Raw genomic sequence first — 18,770 nt, 5'->3', positions numbered from 1 at the left:
CCCACGCCAACGACCCAGAAACCGGGATACGCAAAACAAACCTAAGAGGCAAGGCCCTGGCTGAAGATCCCGGCCCTTCATCCCCCTTTTTCTCTTTTCCAAGTGACTTTTAACTTTTCTCATCACGGCCTAGTTGGCCCTCCGCGACCTGTTGCCGGTGGAGATGAAGATTTGCAGCGTCCCGGACCGCTTAGCGGCGTAGTGATCAGACGTTGTTTTGCCCTAGTTCTAGTTGCACTCATTACCCTTTCCCCTTTGGTGCCTTTTCAACAATCAACCGCACTTAGGCTGCTGGTTGGGAGATTCGGGAGAGTGGGTTCCCCCTTGCTCTCACGACCCTCCCTCTAACCCCTTTTTTTTTTTGGGGTTGCTTTTCATTTTTAGTTACTTTATTCATATTATCTATACTTTAGTGATTCTGTTCCTGTTCAAGTTTTTACACATATTAAGCTCCTCTATTCCTCCTTAGGACCTGAATGAGGAGACCTGGACTCCTATGCGGCCGCCAGGCCCAGGCCTTGTGCCCTGGGTCTGGTGGCCCCCTGGGAATCCGCGTAGTCCCGGATAACTTTTTTACCCGGGGCCGTATATTGCCCTTTGTTTGGTCCGGTTATGGGCCCATGTTTTCAATGCAATGCCTCTTTTGTGGTACTAATGTTTTTCTCCCTTCTCTCACTTTCTACTTCCCCCTCTTTTCTCTCCTCTGTCATCCTTCCGCTGCCTGCAGGGATCGGACACGTAGTGGCGGGGCCCTACGACCGGAAAGCGTCTGCTCCTGGCTCCTGGCGGTCCATCCTGGACGTGGTGGTCGGGTAAGATTTACTAAACACAGACCGCTCCCCTACCCCCCCCCACCCCCCCCGGACTTGACTGATGGCTAAGATTCTATCTATGAATGTTCACGGCTTAAATTCAAACAGGAAACGGCATCTGGCACTAAGGGAGTTTAAACAGTCGGGAGCGGATATTATCCTGGTTCAGGAAACGCACTTTGACAGAGGGGGATCTTTTGCCTTCGCCTCCAGGAGCTTTCCGCTTGTGTATCTATCCTCGGGATCCCACAAGAGAGCGGGGGTGGCTGTCCTGATCCGACAAGGAGCACCCTTTACCTATGTTGATCACTACAGCGATCCTCGGGGGGGTTTCCTGATACTTAAGGGTACATGGCAGTCACGGCCGATCACCCTGTGCACGCTATACGCCCCTAACGTCCATCAGCATAGCTTCCTCTCCAAGGTTTTTGCGCGACTATTTAAGGAAGACCACGGTTATTTGGTGGTGGGAGGAGACTTTAACTTGGCTCACTCGGCCACGGCTGATCGGCAGACAGCGCCCACCCGCGTCCCCTCGCCTAGAGCCCTTCGGGATTCGAGGCTTTTTCGGCAACTTACTCGCCGCTATGCATTGTTCGACGCGTGGCGGGCTCTCCGGCCCGGGGATCGGCAGTACACATATTACTCAGCCCCTCACCACATGCACTCTCGAATTGACTATTTTTTCACTAATAATGCTACATTGAGAGCGACGCGTGCCGCATCTATCCTGCCGATCTCCTGGTCGGACCATGCCCCGATCTTACTTACCCTAGATATAGGCCCCCCGATAACCCGGCCATACAATTGGAAGCTGAACACCTTCCTTCTTCAGCACCTTCCCTCTCAAACGGAATTAACCATGACCCTGCGTCAATATTTTGCTGAGAATTTGACCCCAGACATCCCCCTCTCCACTGTGTGGGAAGCCCATAAGGCGGTGATGCGGGGTAGATGCATTGCGCTTTCCTCGGCCTTGAAGCGAGACGTCGCGGCCACCAAGCTTAACACCGAGAAGGAACTTAGACAGTTAGAGCAGAACCTGCAGGCCTCACCGACGGTACCACTCCTTAGGAAAATTGTTAATTTGCGTACGGCGCTGGCGGACCTGGCGCTTCGCCGCGTCGAGAAGGCCCTTCTGAGGATCAAACAGACATACTATGACAGGGGCAATAAGGCACACTCCCTTCTAGCGCGGAAGCTCAAAGACAAAACCCTTCTCTCTGCCCCACACCAGATAAAAACTAGATCTAATGCGGTTGTCTCCCACCCCAAAGACATAGTTGATACGTTTGCGGGCTTTTACGCGGAGCTCTATAATAGTCCTGACATCCCTAGCAACCCAGTGTCGCTGGAGGTCTCACAGCGTATACAGCAGTATTTGTCCGACAGCGCCATTCCCAAAATTAGAGATTCGGACTTGCTCATTTTGAACAAACCCGTCACGGAAGACGAAGTGGGAGAGACCATTCAATCCCTCCCCGCACATAAGTCCCCAGGCCCAGACGGGCTGCCCTACGAATATTACAAAGCATTTTCTCCCCTCTTAACCCCGCATATGAGCAGACTCTTTAATGCTTTTCTACAGAAAACACCCGTCCCCCCAGATATGCAACGTTCCTTCCTTACCTTAATCCCCAAACCAGATAAGGACCCCATCCACTGTGCGAATTATAGACCCATTGCGCTGCTGAACGCGGACCTAAAAATTTTCACTAAATTGCTATCCATGCGCCTTAACAAGGTCCTACCCTCTTTGATCCATAAGGACCAGGTGGGCTTTGTCCCCCTCCGACAAGCGGGGGATAACACCCGGAAGGTGATAGACCTGGTCGAGGTGGCGAACAGGGAGGAAGTGCCGTCCCTGCTCCTGAGCTTGGACGCAGAAAAAGCATTTGATAGACTGGGTTGGCCCTTCCTCTTCGCCACTCTGACCCACATAGGGATGGAGGGACCTTTTCTGCGAGCCATACAACATCTTTACACCGACCCGTCCTCTCAAGTGAAGACTCCCTTTGCCACCTCTTCCCCCTTTTCCATCTCCAACGGCACGCGTCAGGGATGCCCGCTGTCACCCCTACTATTTGCCCTCTGTATTGAACCCCTGGCGGCGTCTATCAGGCGGAACCAGGCTATAAGAGGGGTTCCGGTGCGAGGCCAGGAGTTTAAGATATCACTATTTGCGGACGACGTAATTCTCACTCTTACCCAACCCAGAATATCCCTGCCCAACCTGCATATGGAGCTGGAACGTTACAGTGAGCTATCGGGTTACAAACTTAATGCGTCGAAATCCGAAGCCCTTCCGATTAACATTCCACCGTTGAACGATCCAACTTCCCCTACCATTGGAGGTCCACCTCCCTTCGATACCTGGGGGTAAACATCACCCCAACCTATACCTCCCTTTATCAGGCAAACTACCCATCCCTCTATGGAGATATTAGGCGTCTCGTGCTAAAGTGGCGGAAACACCAGATATCTCTGCTTGGTAGAATAGCCTCTGTGAAGATGGTTATCCTCCCGAAACTCCTCTACCTTTTTCAGACCCTCCCCATTCCAGTCCCCTCCTCTCACCTGAAAAAATTGCAAAGGGACCTACTTCGATTTGTATGGAATTATAAAAGGCACAGGATACCTCGTTCGGTCATGACCGCCTCCAAATCGGATGGGGGGTTAGCGTTCCCGGACCTAGTCAGATATTATCAGGCTGCCCAACTCCGCGCGGTCGCCTCCTGGACTACCCAGAGGCCCCACAATCGTTGGTCGGAAATTGAATCCCGGTGGTTGGCCCCTACACACCCTAATAGTATGCTCTGGAGTGCGGCGGCAGCGATCCCTCAGTCCCAATTGTTGGGCCCTATGTCCCACCTGCAGAACCTATGGCGTAGGTCTTCCAAGGCATTTGCCCTGACCTCAGCTAAATCGCTCCTGACCTCTTTTATATCCAACCCTCTAGTGCCAGATAGCCTATCTCGCCAGATGCAACACCCCTGGTCCTCCCGGAACCTTTTCCAGCTGAGATCTCTGGTGGATCCCAGATCTAGGAGACTACTGACTTACACTGAACTCCAATCCCGGTTTGACCTCCCCCGGCAGAGCTTCTATAGTTACTTGCAAATCCGTCACTTTGCCCAGACCATATCCTCTGACCTCCGTTTCTCCCCGCCTACCATGTTTGAAATAGTAATCTCATCAGGTACGGCACAGAAGGGGATGATATCGGATATTTATAAAATAATTAACGCCTTTCCTATGGGCCCTAACGGCAAACATGCATACATGCTTAAATGGGAGGAGGCTCTGGGTGAAGTGTTCACGGAGGAGCAATGGCGGATGATTTGGTCGCAGGCATCCAAGAGCTCCATGTGTACGCTCTACAGGGAGAACGCATACAAAATATTGTTCTTCTGGTACATGACCCCGGACGTCCTGCACGCTATTTACCCTTCTACAACAGACCGGTGCTGGCGATGTGTGGGACATAAGGGCACCCTCTTGCATATATACTGGCAATGCCCTCGTATAGTCCCTTTCTGGACGGAAGTCCGTACGCTCTTGGCCAGTATCCTGGACCAACCCCTGGACTTACACCCAAAGCACTTTTTACTGGGAGTCCCTTTCCCCAAATTGTCCAAATCCCTACAGAAACTATCCCGCCACATCCTGACCGCAGCGAGGTGTCTGGTTGCTCTCCACTGGAAAAAAACACACCCCCCTACCCCGGACGCATTATACGCCCGCATCAGAGATGTGGAGCTTATGGAGAGGATGACCGCCAGGATACAGGACCGGCTGGAAGCACACGACGCAGTCTGGAACCACTGGAATCTTAAGGACGATCGACCCTGACAGGCAAGCGGAAGTTTTCGGATGACTACCCACCCATACCCCCTCCCTCTCCTCTCTATCTTTCTTTCTATCCTTAGGTACCCCTTTCCTCTCTCTTTCTATCCATCTTCTTTCTTTTTCCCTTCTTCCTTTCTCTTATGCCTATTATTCTTCCAGACCCCCCCCTTGAGGGGGGGTGTTTGTTTGGATTAAAGTGTATTATAAGTGTCTTATATTATTCGCTACCACACGTATCCTCGGATTGCAACCCTGGTTTGGCGGTTAAGTCTAGAGGATAGGTCTATTGCTGGATGGACTGTATCCCTGTTTTACATGTGTTGCAGAACATGCTGTCTGTGAATAGCTCTACCTGGCCTGGCTGGTACCTGCTCCAGGTGGCTGTATTATGTAGGCCAATATGCTTTTGTGGTATGTTCTCCCCTGTAATTTTTCTGATCCCTTTTTTTCCGCTCCCCCAATGCTGAACTGAAGTGTTTGACGTGTAATGTTTCACTTTAAGATAATAAAAAGTTATTTGACAAAAAAAAAATTTATTGTACCAGAAAATGTGGTCAGGTGTCGCTGAAATCCGAAGTGTCTTTGTGCTCTCACAGACTTTCACCAGAGTAGATTTACTAAAATTGGTGCACTCCGAATCTGGTGCATCCGGGCATCATAGCCAATCAGCTTCTAACTTCAGCTGGTTCAATTAAAGCAGTAGTAAACCACATTTTTTTTAACCCTGTAGGACAGTGGCATAAAGTGCCAGTTTGTGTTTCATACTAGCACATTATGAAATACTTACCGAAGAACGAAGCCCTCCAGCGGCGCGCTGTCACCGCTGAAGGTGCTTCCATCTTCATCCCTGTCCACTATTCGGTTTTGTGTCCTCCGGCCGTCTGATTGGCTGTGAGCGGGAGTCACATACTATGGCATGGAGCTCTAGAGGGACGGCAAGGGTATGCCGTCCCTTCAGAGCGTATGAGCTTGTGACGTCACTGGCTGCATGCAGTGTGAATATTTCCTAAATCATAAAGGTTTAGGAGATATTCACTGTACCTACAGGTAAGCCTTATTGTAGGCTTACCTGTAGGTACAAGATAAAAAAAATGGGTTTACTTCCATTTTAAGCTTTGGCAATAAAACCTGGAAGCTGATTGATTTCTATGCAAAGCTGTACCAGGTTTTGCACTCTTTAGTTTTTACGAAATAACCACCACTGTGTCTCCACTAGGGCAATTCACCCACTCTATTTATCCTGATAATGACCACCAACATTTTGAATTATCACCAGAACAGAAATAGACGGTAGAACTTTTAATGGTTACATTTTTTCTGGTGAGACCGATCAACTGATTTCTCTCACTTAAAATTCCTTTTGCTTCCTGTTGTGTTTATGAGACAGGAAGTGAAAACGAATCTACGCAATGGGACACAGGTACCAGAAAATCAATTCCCTATCAAAAAATGTAAAAGGTTTTGGCTTATAATTTGAAAGATTTATTTGTGACTAAGCATGTGTCATTACAGAGCTGAAATGAAAAATCAGCAAAAGACCTGCCTATTTAAATTATTAATTTTTTAAAAAAATACTTCACAAAACTTTTTAAATTGTTTCCTACTGTGCATGACCACATAAATCGCCTCTTTGGAATTAAATGGAATGACAAGTTCCTTGTTGATGTCTCTACTGTAATATTTTATGATATATATATATATATATATATATATATATATATATATATATAGTGACAACAATAAAATATTTGAATACTATTTGCAGATCTCGGTGCACTATATTTTGTAAATCATCACTTTCTCCATTCACATAAAATGTTTGATTTAAAGGTCTCTTATGTTTTAGGCACCTCTGAAAACACATTTTGTCAAGGCTCAATTGTCTTAAAGTATAAACCGCTAAGTCTTGTGATGACGTACAGCAGTAATAAATGAGAGGGGTAACGAGAAAAAGAAGAAAAAACATCTGAGAAAGTAGAAGCAGTTGAAACAGCAAATGATGGCTTTGAGCTATATTAACATTTGCCTTCAATAAATCCAAACTTCTGAAAATTTATTGTTTTGCTATATCCCTTGTGCCAAGTCTGTGTTTATGTTATCTGAAAAAAAGAAAAAAAAAACGGTGGGGAAAGAACAAAAAGAGCATACAGATGTGACTATATGGAGAAGAAAGAACCACCAGAAGCATAACATATGTTTACATTTTGGGGAACTGGAATTTGAAGGGATACAGGGCACAAGTTAGAAGTCTGATCTATTCAATCTTCTGTATTTAAACTTATTAGACATTGCTTAGTAGCAGCTAATTGTTGGGTTATCTTCTATAGTCACTAAAGTATATCTCAGGTCTAAACATGTTTAGTCCTTTGCAGCTTAAAGAACGTATCTTGAAAAATTGCTACAGTGTCATGTTTGACTATACCTGCAGAAAATGCCCACGGTATGACTCAAGACAAATGGTATGTGTAAAAGAAATACACAGGACCATACTCCCTGATGAACATATAAACACGCCAATGGCAAATACCACTTTTTTTAAGCAATACCTAATTTTGTGGTCTGGTACTTCTAAAACTCTGGTGTGATGTAACACTTTAAAAATAAATAGAACCGTGTGACAGAATGGTTTAAAAATTTTGACTTGTGATTTTGTCTGACAATGGGAGCTTTTCAAACTCCAGAATAAGTATATGGATTATATAAGAGCCCTGGCTATATAGAAAATATCTCTTACTTGCGTTTGCACACAGCGTTTGTTGACACACACTAAAGGAAAGTCAAACTGAGAATGAACAGGCTGCAAAATATCTGGTCATCACTTTAACTCACACACTATTGGCTGACCTCTGTTTGACTTCTCTAAAAAAAAAAAAAATGCTGTAATATTTTGTAGCCCCCCCCTTCTCTTACCATGACTGTATATGGTATCATTGTTAGATGCAAAACTGGCTAAAATGTGAACATCTGTGTTACTTGTGATAAAAGACACTATTGATTCAAACACCAAATTCCATCGGGAAGATTAACCCGTTATCTTCTAAAATTATTTTTATATTTTTACTACAAATCTGCATCAATTTTAAAGGGTAACCCTAAGCTGCATGACTTTACTGACTCAACAAAAAAGTTACTGAACTAAAAATGCTTTTTGAAGGCCACAGATATACTAGTGAACTTCTAAATATCACAAGCATGCATGATATATAAGATCACAGTATCAGGTTTAAATTGAATGTGATAACACAATACCGTGCTAATTTGAATGCCATAAAATTTAAATCTGTTGTTCCATGAAATTTTAAGATATGTGAGTCTTTTATAGCTTGCATTCAGTGGGCTACTGTAGAGTTCAACTAACCTTAGCATAACACCAAACTAATTGTTAGATGCAATGAAACTGTAAAAAAAGTATGTCTCATAAGTATCATACTTATTCCTTAAATTACTTTTTACACTTAGTAGCATTTTGTTTATTCCTAGTACTTCATTTTCCAAATCAGAGCATATAACAGGACATAATGTGACTGTTCTTACAAAAAGTCTTTGTGGTAAATAATTAGACTGCCATGGTGCCTGTTGAGTTATTTGGTTATTTACAAATTTCCATGGCTAATGATGTTACTTTGGAATTTCATTGTAAAGCTTTAATAATTTTTTTTCAAGTGACTACAATACCTTTATATTGTGTCTTGTTGCAGTGTGTGCCCACACATCAAGTCAATTTTAAATTTAAAATAGGTACTGTACATGCCCAACTTTTGGTGTATGAGCAACATTTGAGGTTTCTTCTACAGAGCTGATTGCATGTTTCAGTGTTCTAAAACCTCTTGACACTCACGCCTGTAGCGTGCAAGGTGGAGCAAAATGGCATAGACCCAGGACAATCCACCCCATTGTGACCCAGAATAACCAGTCCTTAGACAACCAGAGATACAGTGCCTTGAAAAAGTATTCATACCCCTTGACATTTTCCACATTTTGTCATGTTACAACCAAAAGTGTAAATGTATTTTATTGGGATTTTAAGTGATAGACCAACACAAAGTGGCACATAATTGTGAATTGGAAGGAAAATGGTAAATGGTTTTCAATTATTTTTTTTACAAATAAATAACTGAAAAGTGTGGAGTGCATTCGTATTCAGCCCCCTTTACTCTGGTACCCTTAACTAAACTCTAGTGGAACCAATTGCCTTCAGAAGTTACCTAATTAGTAAATAAAGTTCATCTGTGTGTAATTTAATATAAATGCAGCTGTTCTGTGAAGCACTCAGAGGTTTGTTAGGGAACCTTAGTGGACAAACAGCATCATGAAGGCCAAAGAACACACCAGACAAGTCAGAGATAAAGTTGTGGAGAAGTTTAAATCAGGGTTAGGTTATAAAAAATATCCAAAGCTTTGAACATCTCATGAAGCACTGTTCAATCCATTAACCAAAAATTGAAAGAATATGGTACAACTGCAAACCTACCAAGACATGGCATCCACCTAAACTGACAGGCGGGGCAAGGACAGCATTAATCAGAGAAGCAGTCAGAAGGCCCACAGTAACTCTGGAGGAGCTGCAGAGATCCACAGCTCAGGTGGGAGAATCTGTTCACAGGACAACTATTAGTAGTGCACTCCACAAATCTGCCCTTTATAGAAGAGTGGTAAGAAGAAAGCGATTGTTGAAAGAAAGCCATGAGAATTCCTGTGTGCCATTTGCGAGAAGCCATGTGGGGGACACAGCAAACATGGAAGAAATTTTTACTTTTTGGTCTCAAAGCAGAACGCTATGTGTGGCAGAAAATGAACACTACACCTCACCCTGAACACACCATCAACACTGTGAAACATGGTGGTGGCAGCATCTTGTTGTGGGGATCCTTTTCTTCAGCAGGGACAGGGATGCTGATCAGAGCTGATAGAAAGATGGATGGTGCCAATCTTAGAAATCTTAGAGGAAAACCTGATAGAGGTTTTTAAAAGACTTGAGACTGGGGTAGAGGTTCATCTTTCAACAGGACAATGACCCTGAACATACAGCCAGAGCAACAATGGAATAGTTTAGACCAAAGCTTGCTGGTTTAGATCAAAGCTGTTAGAATGGCCCAGTCAAAGTCCCAAGCTAAATCAAATTGGGACTCTGTGGCAAGACTTAAACATTGCTGGTCACAGAAGCTCTCCATCCAATCTGACAGAGCTTGAGCTATTTTGCAAAGAAGAATTTCACTCTCTAGATGTACAAGATTGGTAGAGACATCCTCAAAAAGATTTGCATCTGTAATTGCAGCGAAAGGTGGTTCTGCAAAGTATTGACTCAGCGGTGCTGCATACAAATGCACGCCACGCTTTTCAGATATTTATTTGTAAGAAATGTTGAAAAAACATTTATCATTTTCCTTCCACTTCACAATTATGTGCCACTTTGTGTGGGTCTATCACATTAAAATACATTTACGTTTTTGGTTGTAACATGACAAAATGTGGAAAATTTCAAGGGGTATGAATACTCTTTCAAGGCCCTGTATATAGGGACTCATGACATGACATTCACAAAGAGCAGAGCAACCCTAAACTTAAACAGTAATCATTTATCCAGGCCAACAGTTCCCATCACATTTCCGTGGAGCTATTTCATGACTAAGGCCTCATGCACACGAGACGCAGGTGAAAACTGCGTTTATACGCATTTAGACGCGTTTATAAAGATAACATCATGTAGACCCTCCCCAAGCTCTCAAAGCATGTTTTTTTTAACTATTTCTGCTATTTTGATCAGAGTGAGCAGCAGCAGCATAGAGAGCAGTTTTACACTTGCATTTGCCTCTCTTTCTGTGGTATATATTTTGAAATGGATCCCATATTGAATATATGTCAGGAAATGCTCCTGATGTTGCTCTTGATGAGACAGAAACGTCGTCGCAAATTTCGTGAGAGGTCCAGAGTCAGAGCTCGTCGAGATTGGACCCATCCGTTGATGGGACAGCGAATGTCCGTTGGATATTTCACAAACATGTATGTGCAGCTGCGTACCTACCCCGACAAGTTTTTTAATTTTAGCCGGATGTCCATTGTCACATTTGATCTGCTCTTAGAAAAAGTATGACCTGGTCTGGCATTCGTGGACACCAATATGAGAAACAGTGTGTCACCAGAGGAACGTCTGTTGGTAACGATCAGGTATGTGTATATATTTATAAAATGTCATGCACTTTTCTGCATCAGAGAATGACATTTTGCGACCCGAATTTGGGGCCCCCTACCTATATTTGGATATGTTGTAGTGCTAGATCCACAGTATCTGCATACCAAATTTGGGGTTCCTGGCAATAATTGACCACAAGATATGGGCCCCCAAATTCGGGTCACAAAATATCAGTCTCTGATGCAGAAAAGTGCATTAAATTTTGCGACCCGAGTTTGGGGCCCCCTATCTTGGGGTCACTTAGTGATAGGAACCCCATATTTGGATATGTTATAGTGCTAGATCCACAGTGTCTGCATACCAAATTTGGTGTTCCTGGCAATAAGCCCCAAGATATGGGCCCCCAAAGTCGGGTCACAAAATGTCATTCTCAGATCATATTTCTGAGTTTTCAGGTCCAAAAAACTGTATTCCTTTAAAAACGCATATAAACGCAAACGCGGCTAAACGCGGGTGCCGCGTTTAGCCACGTTTAGCAGCGTTTTGCGTCTGAAACGTGGAAATGTTTGCGTCTGGACCCATTTTTTTGCTTCTGGAAAAACGAGGTTAAACGCAACTGCATAAAAACGGCAAAAAACTAGACTGTGTGCATGGATACATAGGATAACATTGAATGAGTTCAGGGGCAGTTGAAAAAAGTGTCCAACTGCATCTGAACACGCGTTTAACTGCGTCTCGTGTTCATGAGGCCTAATGTGTAAGGTAAAATCTACAGGCTTGGAAAGATCAGTTTGTAAATGGATAGAAAACTGGCTAAAAGACATAATTCAGAGAGTAGTGGTTAATGATTCTTACTCTGAATGGTATAAGGTTATCAGTGGTGTACCCCAAGGTTCAGTGTTGAGACCCTTACTTTTTAATACCTTTATGAATTATATAGGGTCTGGGATTAAAAGTGCCATTTCAGTCTTTGCAGATGACACCAAGCTATGCAATGAAATAACGTCCTTATAGGATGTTTCCAACTAACAAGCTGACCTCAATGCACTGTTTAACCTCCCTGGTGGTGATCCTGAGTCTGGCTCGGGTTGGGATTTCAGTACCATAAGCGGTAACCCCGAGCCACACTCGGGATCGCATGGCTGGATACAGGGAGAGTTACTTACCTTGTCCCCTGGATCCAGCGATGTCCTCCGCACTGTGTGATCGAGCTGTCCTCCGCTCGATTCACACAGTGCCCGAGTGCCACCGAGCTCCGTTCCCTGCGACGTTATGGCGCACAGGAGCGGAGATCGGCGCCAAATTCAAAAAAGTAAAAATACACAAAACACACACAGTACTGTAATCTTACAGATTACAGTACAAGTATAAAAAAATTACACACCCCCTTTGTCCCTAGTGGTCTGTCCAGTGCCCTGCATGCACTTTTATATTATAAATACAGTTTTTTCTGCCTGGAATTTGGAGATTGCCCATAGCAACCAAAAACTGTCCCTTTATGTCAAAAGTGATTTTAGACCAACTAGAAAACAGCGATAATAAATTAGAATCACTTGCAGAATTGAGCAATAGCGATTTGTGGGGAAATTCGTCATCAAACACTAAATCTAATGACAGCGACAATTCGGCAAATTAGCAAATTTCAGTGTTTTTGGATTTGATTACATTATTGAATAATTTTTATTATTATTTATTATATTACCAATTTTATCATACCCGGGATGTCTGCTAGACTCTGGTTTGAACAGATTTAAGAGAGTTATTCCTAAGAATTGCAGGCCTACAATATAAAACGCCAAATTTCTATGCAAAATAATTGTACCACTTTCAGCACCTAAAATCAGAACTAATCATAACGCCAGGGAGGTTAATAGGGCAACTAGGTGGAAAATGAGGTTTAATGTTGATAAATGTATCTCAATGTTCTCAAAAAGGATATGGGGGAACTGGAGAACGTGCAGAGAAGGGCAAACAAACTGATAAAAGACACGGAGGATCTCAGCTATGAGGATAGAGGAACTATTTATTCTCTCTTGAGAAGGGGAGATTAAGGGGGAATACGATTAACATGTACACATACATAAGGGGTCCATATAGTGAACTTGGTGGTAAGTTATTCACTTTAAGGTAATCACAGAGGACAAGGGGGCACTCTTTATGTCTAGTAGAAAAGAGATTTTATCCCCAAATATGGAAAAGTTTCTTCACAGTAAGAGCTGTGGAAAAGTGAAATAGACTCCTCAAGAGCTGGTCCTGGCCAACTCAGTAGATTGCTTTAAAAAACAACTGAATTATTTCCTTAGTTTACAAAATATAACTGGGTACTAACATTTATGGGTAAAGTTGATCCAATTGACTCTTGGGGGATCAGGAAGGATTTTTTTTTTCCCTGCTGTAGCAAGTTGGATCATGCTTTGCTGGGATTTTTCACCTTCCTCTGGATTAAATGTGGGTATAGGATTGGGTACATGGGATTGTATGATTTTTTTTGAGGGTGGTGCACCCCAAGCAGTTAATTTCCCACTAATTGCTTTTTGATATATAATGATACATACTACTTCTAAGGTTGGGCGGAAGAGCAGAACTCCCAAACTTTGTTTTTAATGAATACATGGATTGTCCATCTGTAATGCGATTTGTTTGATTACTAATGACACCTACCACACCCCTGATGCAGGAAATTTTTATTCTCTGAAATGCGTCGTTATCTCTCATAATTGGTGTATCTATATCTGTATACACTGTTCTTTTGGTTTTTTATCTAATTAAGTATTACTAAAAATCCTTTTATAATTATTATTTTCATATGTTTTATTATTGATTTCCGTAAAAGTCCCATTACCAGGGGAATTGTTGTCCTTTACATCTGTATCCCAGGGATGTGGCACATAGCGGAGCTTAACCATTAGTATTTATACTGTACCCATGAATTAGGCCTTTGCTCTAAGGCTCGCCACCCAGGCCACTCCTGGTGAAGCTACTCGATTTCAATAAAAGAAAACTATTCTCCACACAGTACATTGTAGGTTGTCCACAGTACAATGGGAATTACATTGATATTTGTTCTGACTTAGCATTCAAATAATAATTAGGTAGAAAAGTGTAAACAAGACTGGTATTAAAATGGTAAGGAACATGGGTCACTTAAATAGGCTCCCATATACTGTATAATGATAAGAGAAAACCTCATCCAATAAGTAGACATCGGTACATACTGCTATATACAGCGATAGTACAGTATGTTCACAGAACATCCCTGCATTTCAGTACAAATTTGCTTGCTTTTATCTTGCTGAGACTCTATAGGAAAACAGATCCACCAGTTTACTGGAAACAGAGAGTTTTATGTAGCAGGTGGTAGAAATTATTGACCTAAATACAAAATAGACACATGTAGTCTAGGCATCCAAATAATAATGCACTTTGCTCACTGCAATTTTAAACACATCTGGAAATCTTGTTTATGCCTGTGACTTACATTGCCACATCAGTAAGACATTACTGTATTGTTGACCTATATTATACTTACGGTGGATTATTACACTGCCTGCTACGGGAACGCACTCCACCTCCACAGGTTCGGGAACAAGAACCAAACCGTGACCATGAGCCCCACCCGCCATCTTGACTATATTGCTGTTCTGGTGTCTTCCAAATACAGTGTCCTTTAAAGCACCACTGAAGATAATAAACAAATGCAACAATATCAGCAAGACATAATTATAATGTGTCAGTGGGTTCAATAAAAAACAATATAGAGCCTACTAGATAATAGACTGAAATGATATAAAATGCACTTACAATGAACAGACTTCAGAATCAGGAATCAGGACATATCACCAGGACAAACCAAGGCACAACAACAGATCCTGGAATACTCCGAACAGGATGCCAGCAATAGAAGAGAATGCAAACCAAGTATATCCACCAAACCAAGTGTAGTTTAGATACTTCACCACTTAGGATACATTTTATGCCCCCCTTCTGTACCATCTTGGAATGCCTTGTATTTTCCAATCTTTTAGTTCCCCCTGTATCCACCAAAGAGCATCCACCTTGGCTTGAATCCCCTCCTATGGCCATCATCTTAGCAAGAGTGCTCCAACATCTGTTGGCGTGACCTCGCATACCTCTAGAACAGCCTTTCTCAACCTTTTCAACACAGAGGAATCCTTGAAATAGCTCTCTGGTCTCTGGGAACCAGTGCTAAAAAATAGACATCTGAAACTCGTGATACAATAGTGTGATGGTCAGTGGGAAGAATGGTCCTTACACTTGTGATCATTGGAAAGAATTACCTCCTTACAGATAGCTAAAAAGATCAATGTTGTCATTGGGAACTTATTTGAGAAGAAGAAATTGCCCAATGCTGAAGGAACACCTAGCAGCCATTGGAGGAACCCTGGTTGAGAATCACTGCTCTAGAAGGTTTGTCCTGGTGATATATCCTAAATTCATTTCATTGTAAGTGCATTTTTACCATTTCAGCTCAGAAAAGTTTTTTTATCTGTAGTATCCCTGCACTGTTTTCTGTTTCTTTTTTTTTACATGTATACTTGGCCTTTATTACATACATAGAGCTTGCAAGGATGATTAGATTTGCTTTAGTAACAGTGAATTGCAGTCCATGAAGATGATCCGCACAAACGATATTGCTCTAAAATCTTGCTTTTATTCAGGAAACCACAGTGTACAATGGATAGTAGCACTGAATTTTTTGTTTGCACTAGTGAAGTGCAGTGCATTTAAAAAATCGATACATGCTAAGGGTTACAAGCTGTAGAGGGGTTGCTAATTCAGCCTTTCTGAAAATTTACAGCAGCCATGCAGTGGAGGAAGTCAGCAAACGATAACAAAGAGGAACATCTGCAATTAACTTTTTTAAGGTCAAATCCAGTGGCAAACCAAGTGCCACAAATCTATACATTCCCAGGTTGCAAGTGGTCAGCGGGATACACTGAATCAGAGAGCAGGAGATGTATGTTCTAACACCATTTCACCCCCAGGTCTAAATAATGAGGGATCCAAAGTGCTTACCAGGGAATCTTAGTCGTTAGATATTAACCACTCTCCTGTCTTTCAGTGTTCACCCAATCCCTCTGACATAAGAAGGTCTCTAAGAACATACTACAGGACTTTATATTTTATTCGTTATGTCGCTACACTTGGGAATAGGGTGTATAAATTATTTGAATGATATTCAAGTCTAAAAACGTTTTGCAATAAACTTTAGTGATCTAGGATAACCATTATCTGAAACATACATTGGTTAATCTTCTAATAAGAAAATCAGTACCTTGCCAGGAGAACATTCAGTTCCATCAAGAGGGGGCCCCTTCTTCGTTTTGCAAAAATAAGGATTGTCTGGGTGGCTACACCACAGCTGCTTGCAAGGGTCGAAAGTCCTAAACTGTAAGAACAAACACTTGATTATACATGAGCAGCTTTCATTAAATTTAATCAGTAAAACATTTAGTATTGAAATGAACACAGGAAGGAGCCAAGTAAAAAAACAAAACCAAAAAAATATTTAAATATATCATGGATGGAAAATAAAAATCACTGTATAATAAATTAAGGAAAACAATAATACCCAGGCAGTGTAGATAACCGTTTGCAGAAAACAAACTAATATCCTATTCCTTAGCTCACAGCACTTAATAAAACATGACAACGACTCTACCTCTAATACATTGCATGTCAAACTATAGTATATCAGTGTTAGGTATGAGGCACACCCTCTTTGCTGTATGCTCCTACTTTATAGTCAGTTATTATTAACAGAATATAAAGGAAGAACTTCCTGTAGTACAGGCAATGCATCTGGTAAAGGTAGAAATTAAAGTTCAGCAAGCATTTTTCTTAAATTAGAGGCTTAGCCCTTGTACACACGGTTGGACATTCCGAAGGAAAAGGTCTGATCGGACCGCGTTGTCGGATAATCCAACCGTGTGTGGGCTTCATCTGACTTTTTCCGTCGGAATGTCCGGCCAACAAAGTTTGAGAGCTGGATATAAAATTTTCCGACAACATGATCCGATCGGACAAAGTGAATCGGACAAAGTGCCACGCATGCTCAGATCAAATTCCTAGACCAAAGCTATTGGCTACTAGCCTGAACGTAGTCCCGTCATAGCTAAAAAATGTCATCATGTTACGAACGATCGGATTTTCCGACAACTTTGACCGACCGTGTGTATGCAACACCAGTTTCGAACAAAATCCGCCTGAAAAAATCCAAAGGATTTTGTTGTCGGAATGTCTGACCGTGTGTACAAGGGCTTACAACCAGTGTACAGAAGACTTATAGTGGTTATAAACCCTTACAGACCACTTTTACCTACAGGCTTACCTGAATGGTTTAGGAGATATTTACCATATACGCTTGCGCCGACATCATTGGTTCATGCACACTATAGAAAGGGCACGATCGTGCCATTTCTAAAGGGCCCATGCCATCACTGTCGGCTCCCGCATGCATGCATGGGAGTGACTTCAGGAGACTCTGACCAGTCAAGGAACCGGAGTCCACGGCCCCAGAAGGAAGAGGGGTGAAGATGGATGCTTTCTTCCAGCAGGGACATCGCAAGCTTCATTTGCAGGTAAGTGGCACATATTGGGCTAGTATGCGGTGCATTCAGGCCCATTATGCTTTTACTTTGCAGGGGAATAAAGAGGAAGTGAAACCCATCAGGGTTTACTTCCTCTTTAAAGATGGCTATAGACACCAGATGGCATTTATACGAACAGGATCCAACCCCCCTCAAGCATTTGTGCTGGCCTTATAGATCCTGAAACGCAAATGGTTGTTCTGTATTTTTGACTGTAGAGCGAGACAGGGGAAATACCCTGCAGATGCCTCTACTTCCAGCTTTTCAAGAAAAAAAAAGAAGTTAAAGTGATTGTAAACCTTCTTTATAAAAATAAATAAATAAGCATGTCATACAAACCACACACATAGCAAGCAATTGTGCTGAAAATTTGCTAAGCTATTGCTAGACTTGACAATCTTCAATGCTTCACAAGTTTTTTGCACATTTGCAGCAAGTCCGCATTGCATGGCTCCAGATCATATTTCTTTACAAACATCCTGCAAGTCTGCTGCAAGTCCTGGTTCTCTTATGTTGTGCAATAGTCATCCCACCACAAGGGTCACTGTGGCTGAATTTTCATGAGCTCTTGCTGCAGACACACCACTGCAACTCTCTTACGAGAGACTTGCCATGCAAATTTTCTACAAATTGAAAAAATGTCAACTAGAACTTCAAGTGCTCTGCAAGTGTACAACTTGCCAGTGAAAATGTACAGCAAGTTAACAGACTTACAATTTAACACTGCAACAAATTTGTGGCTCGTAATCCATGCTATCTGGACATTTACAATAGACAAGGGTGCTTACCGTGGTCAGATTTTTTTTTTTGTATAACCTTTATCCCAAAAAGAATAAAACAGTTACTGTAACTGCTTATCAGGCACGTACTGGCCATTGGGACTACAGGGAGTTTCCCAGTGGGCCGATGGCTCAGTGGGCCAGTTTCAGTGACAAAGTAATGGCTGCGCGGCTTGTCCTCAACTCCACGCAGTGATGTGAGAAAGATGACAAAAATACAGAGGAGAATAAGTGAAATAATAAAAGAGGTTAGTGAGGACTCCTTATGTTATGCTACTTATGTTTTTTTTTGCACAATTGCGTATAGTTTTATATACTGTTTTTGTGCTTGTTTGCAAAATTAAAGTGGGCTGGTCTGGATGAAGTCCAGGGCCACATTTTTGTCCCAGTCCGGCCCTGCTGCTTATAAAGTGATAGCTGGAATTTGGCTACAGTTTATTAGCGTATCTAAATCTGCTAGTGCTGTGAACACTTCCCTCCACCCAGACTGACAATGCTGCTGTCCAAAAGGTGTCACTGTTCCTCTTTCAGCCAGAGTGAAGGTACCCTAACACAGGAGCTGTGTTACTGGAAAAATCATTAGGGAGGG

The 18,770-nt window shown here is 42.5% G+C and overlaps 1 protein-coding gene and 1 long non-coding RNA gene across 4 annotated transcripts in view; one reads left to right on the top strand and one right to left on the bottom strand.

Annotated features, from left to right (window-relative positions):
- The window catches only part of LOC143930276 (uncharacterized), a 52,970-nt gene extending 45,681 nt beyond the window's left edge, over positions 1-7,289 (top strand). Inside the window, exon 3 of the long non-coding RNA XR_013262744.1 lies at positions 6,508-7,289. This is a non-coding gene — a long non-coding RNA (uncharacterized LOC143930276). The remainder of the gene's footprint in view (positions 1-6,507) is intronic.
- ADAMTS14 (ADAM metallopeptidase with thrombospondin type 1 motif 14) overlaps positions 1-18,770 on the bottom strand; it is a 308,575-nt gene that overhangs the window by 114,639 nt on the left and 175,166 nt on the right. For all 3 annotated transcript variants that reach the window (XM_077454435.1, XM_077454434.1, XM_077454436.1), the window contains exons 10-11: positions 16,088-16,201; positions 14,321-14,469 (exon numbers count right to left, since the gene is read on the bottom strand). In XM_077454435.1, the coding sequence (XP_077310561.1) occupies positions 14,321-14,469; positions 16,088-16,201 (263 nt within the window). The remainder of the gene's footprint in view (positions 1-14,320; positions 14,470-16,087; positions 16,202-18,770) is intronic.

Source organism: Lithobates pipiens, unplaced genomic scaffold (genome assembly GCF_037356315.1).
Source record: "Lithobates pipiens isolate NorthernLeopardFrog02 unplaced genomic scaffold, aLitPip1_a1.2 Scaffold_25, whole genome shotgun sequence".
NCBI lineage: Eukaryota > Metazoa > Chordata > Amphibia > Anura > Ranidae > Lithobates > Lithobates pipiens.
This window is presented reverse-complemented; position numbering and strand designations above follow the sequence as displayed.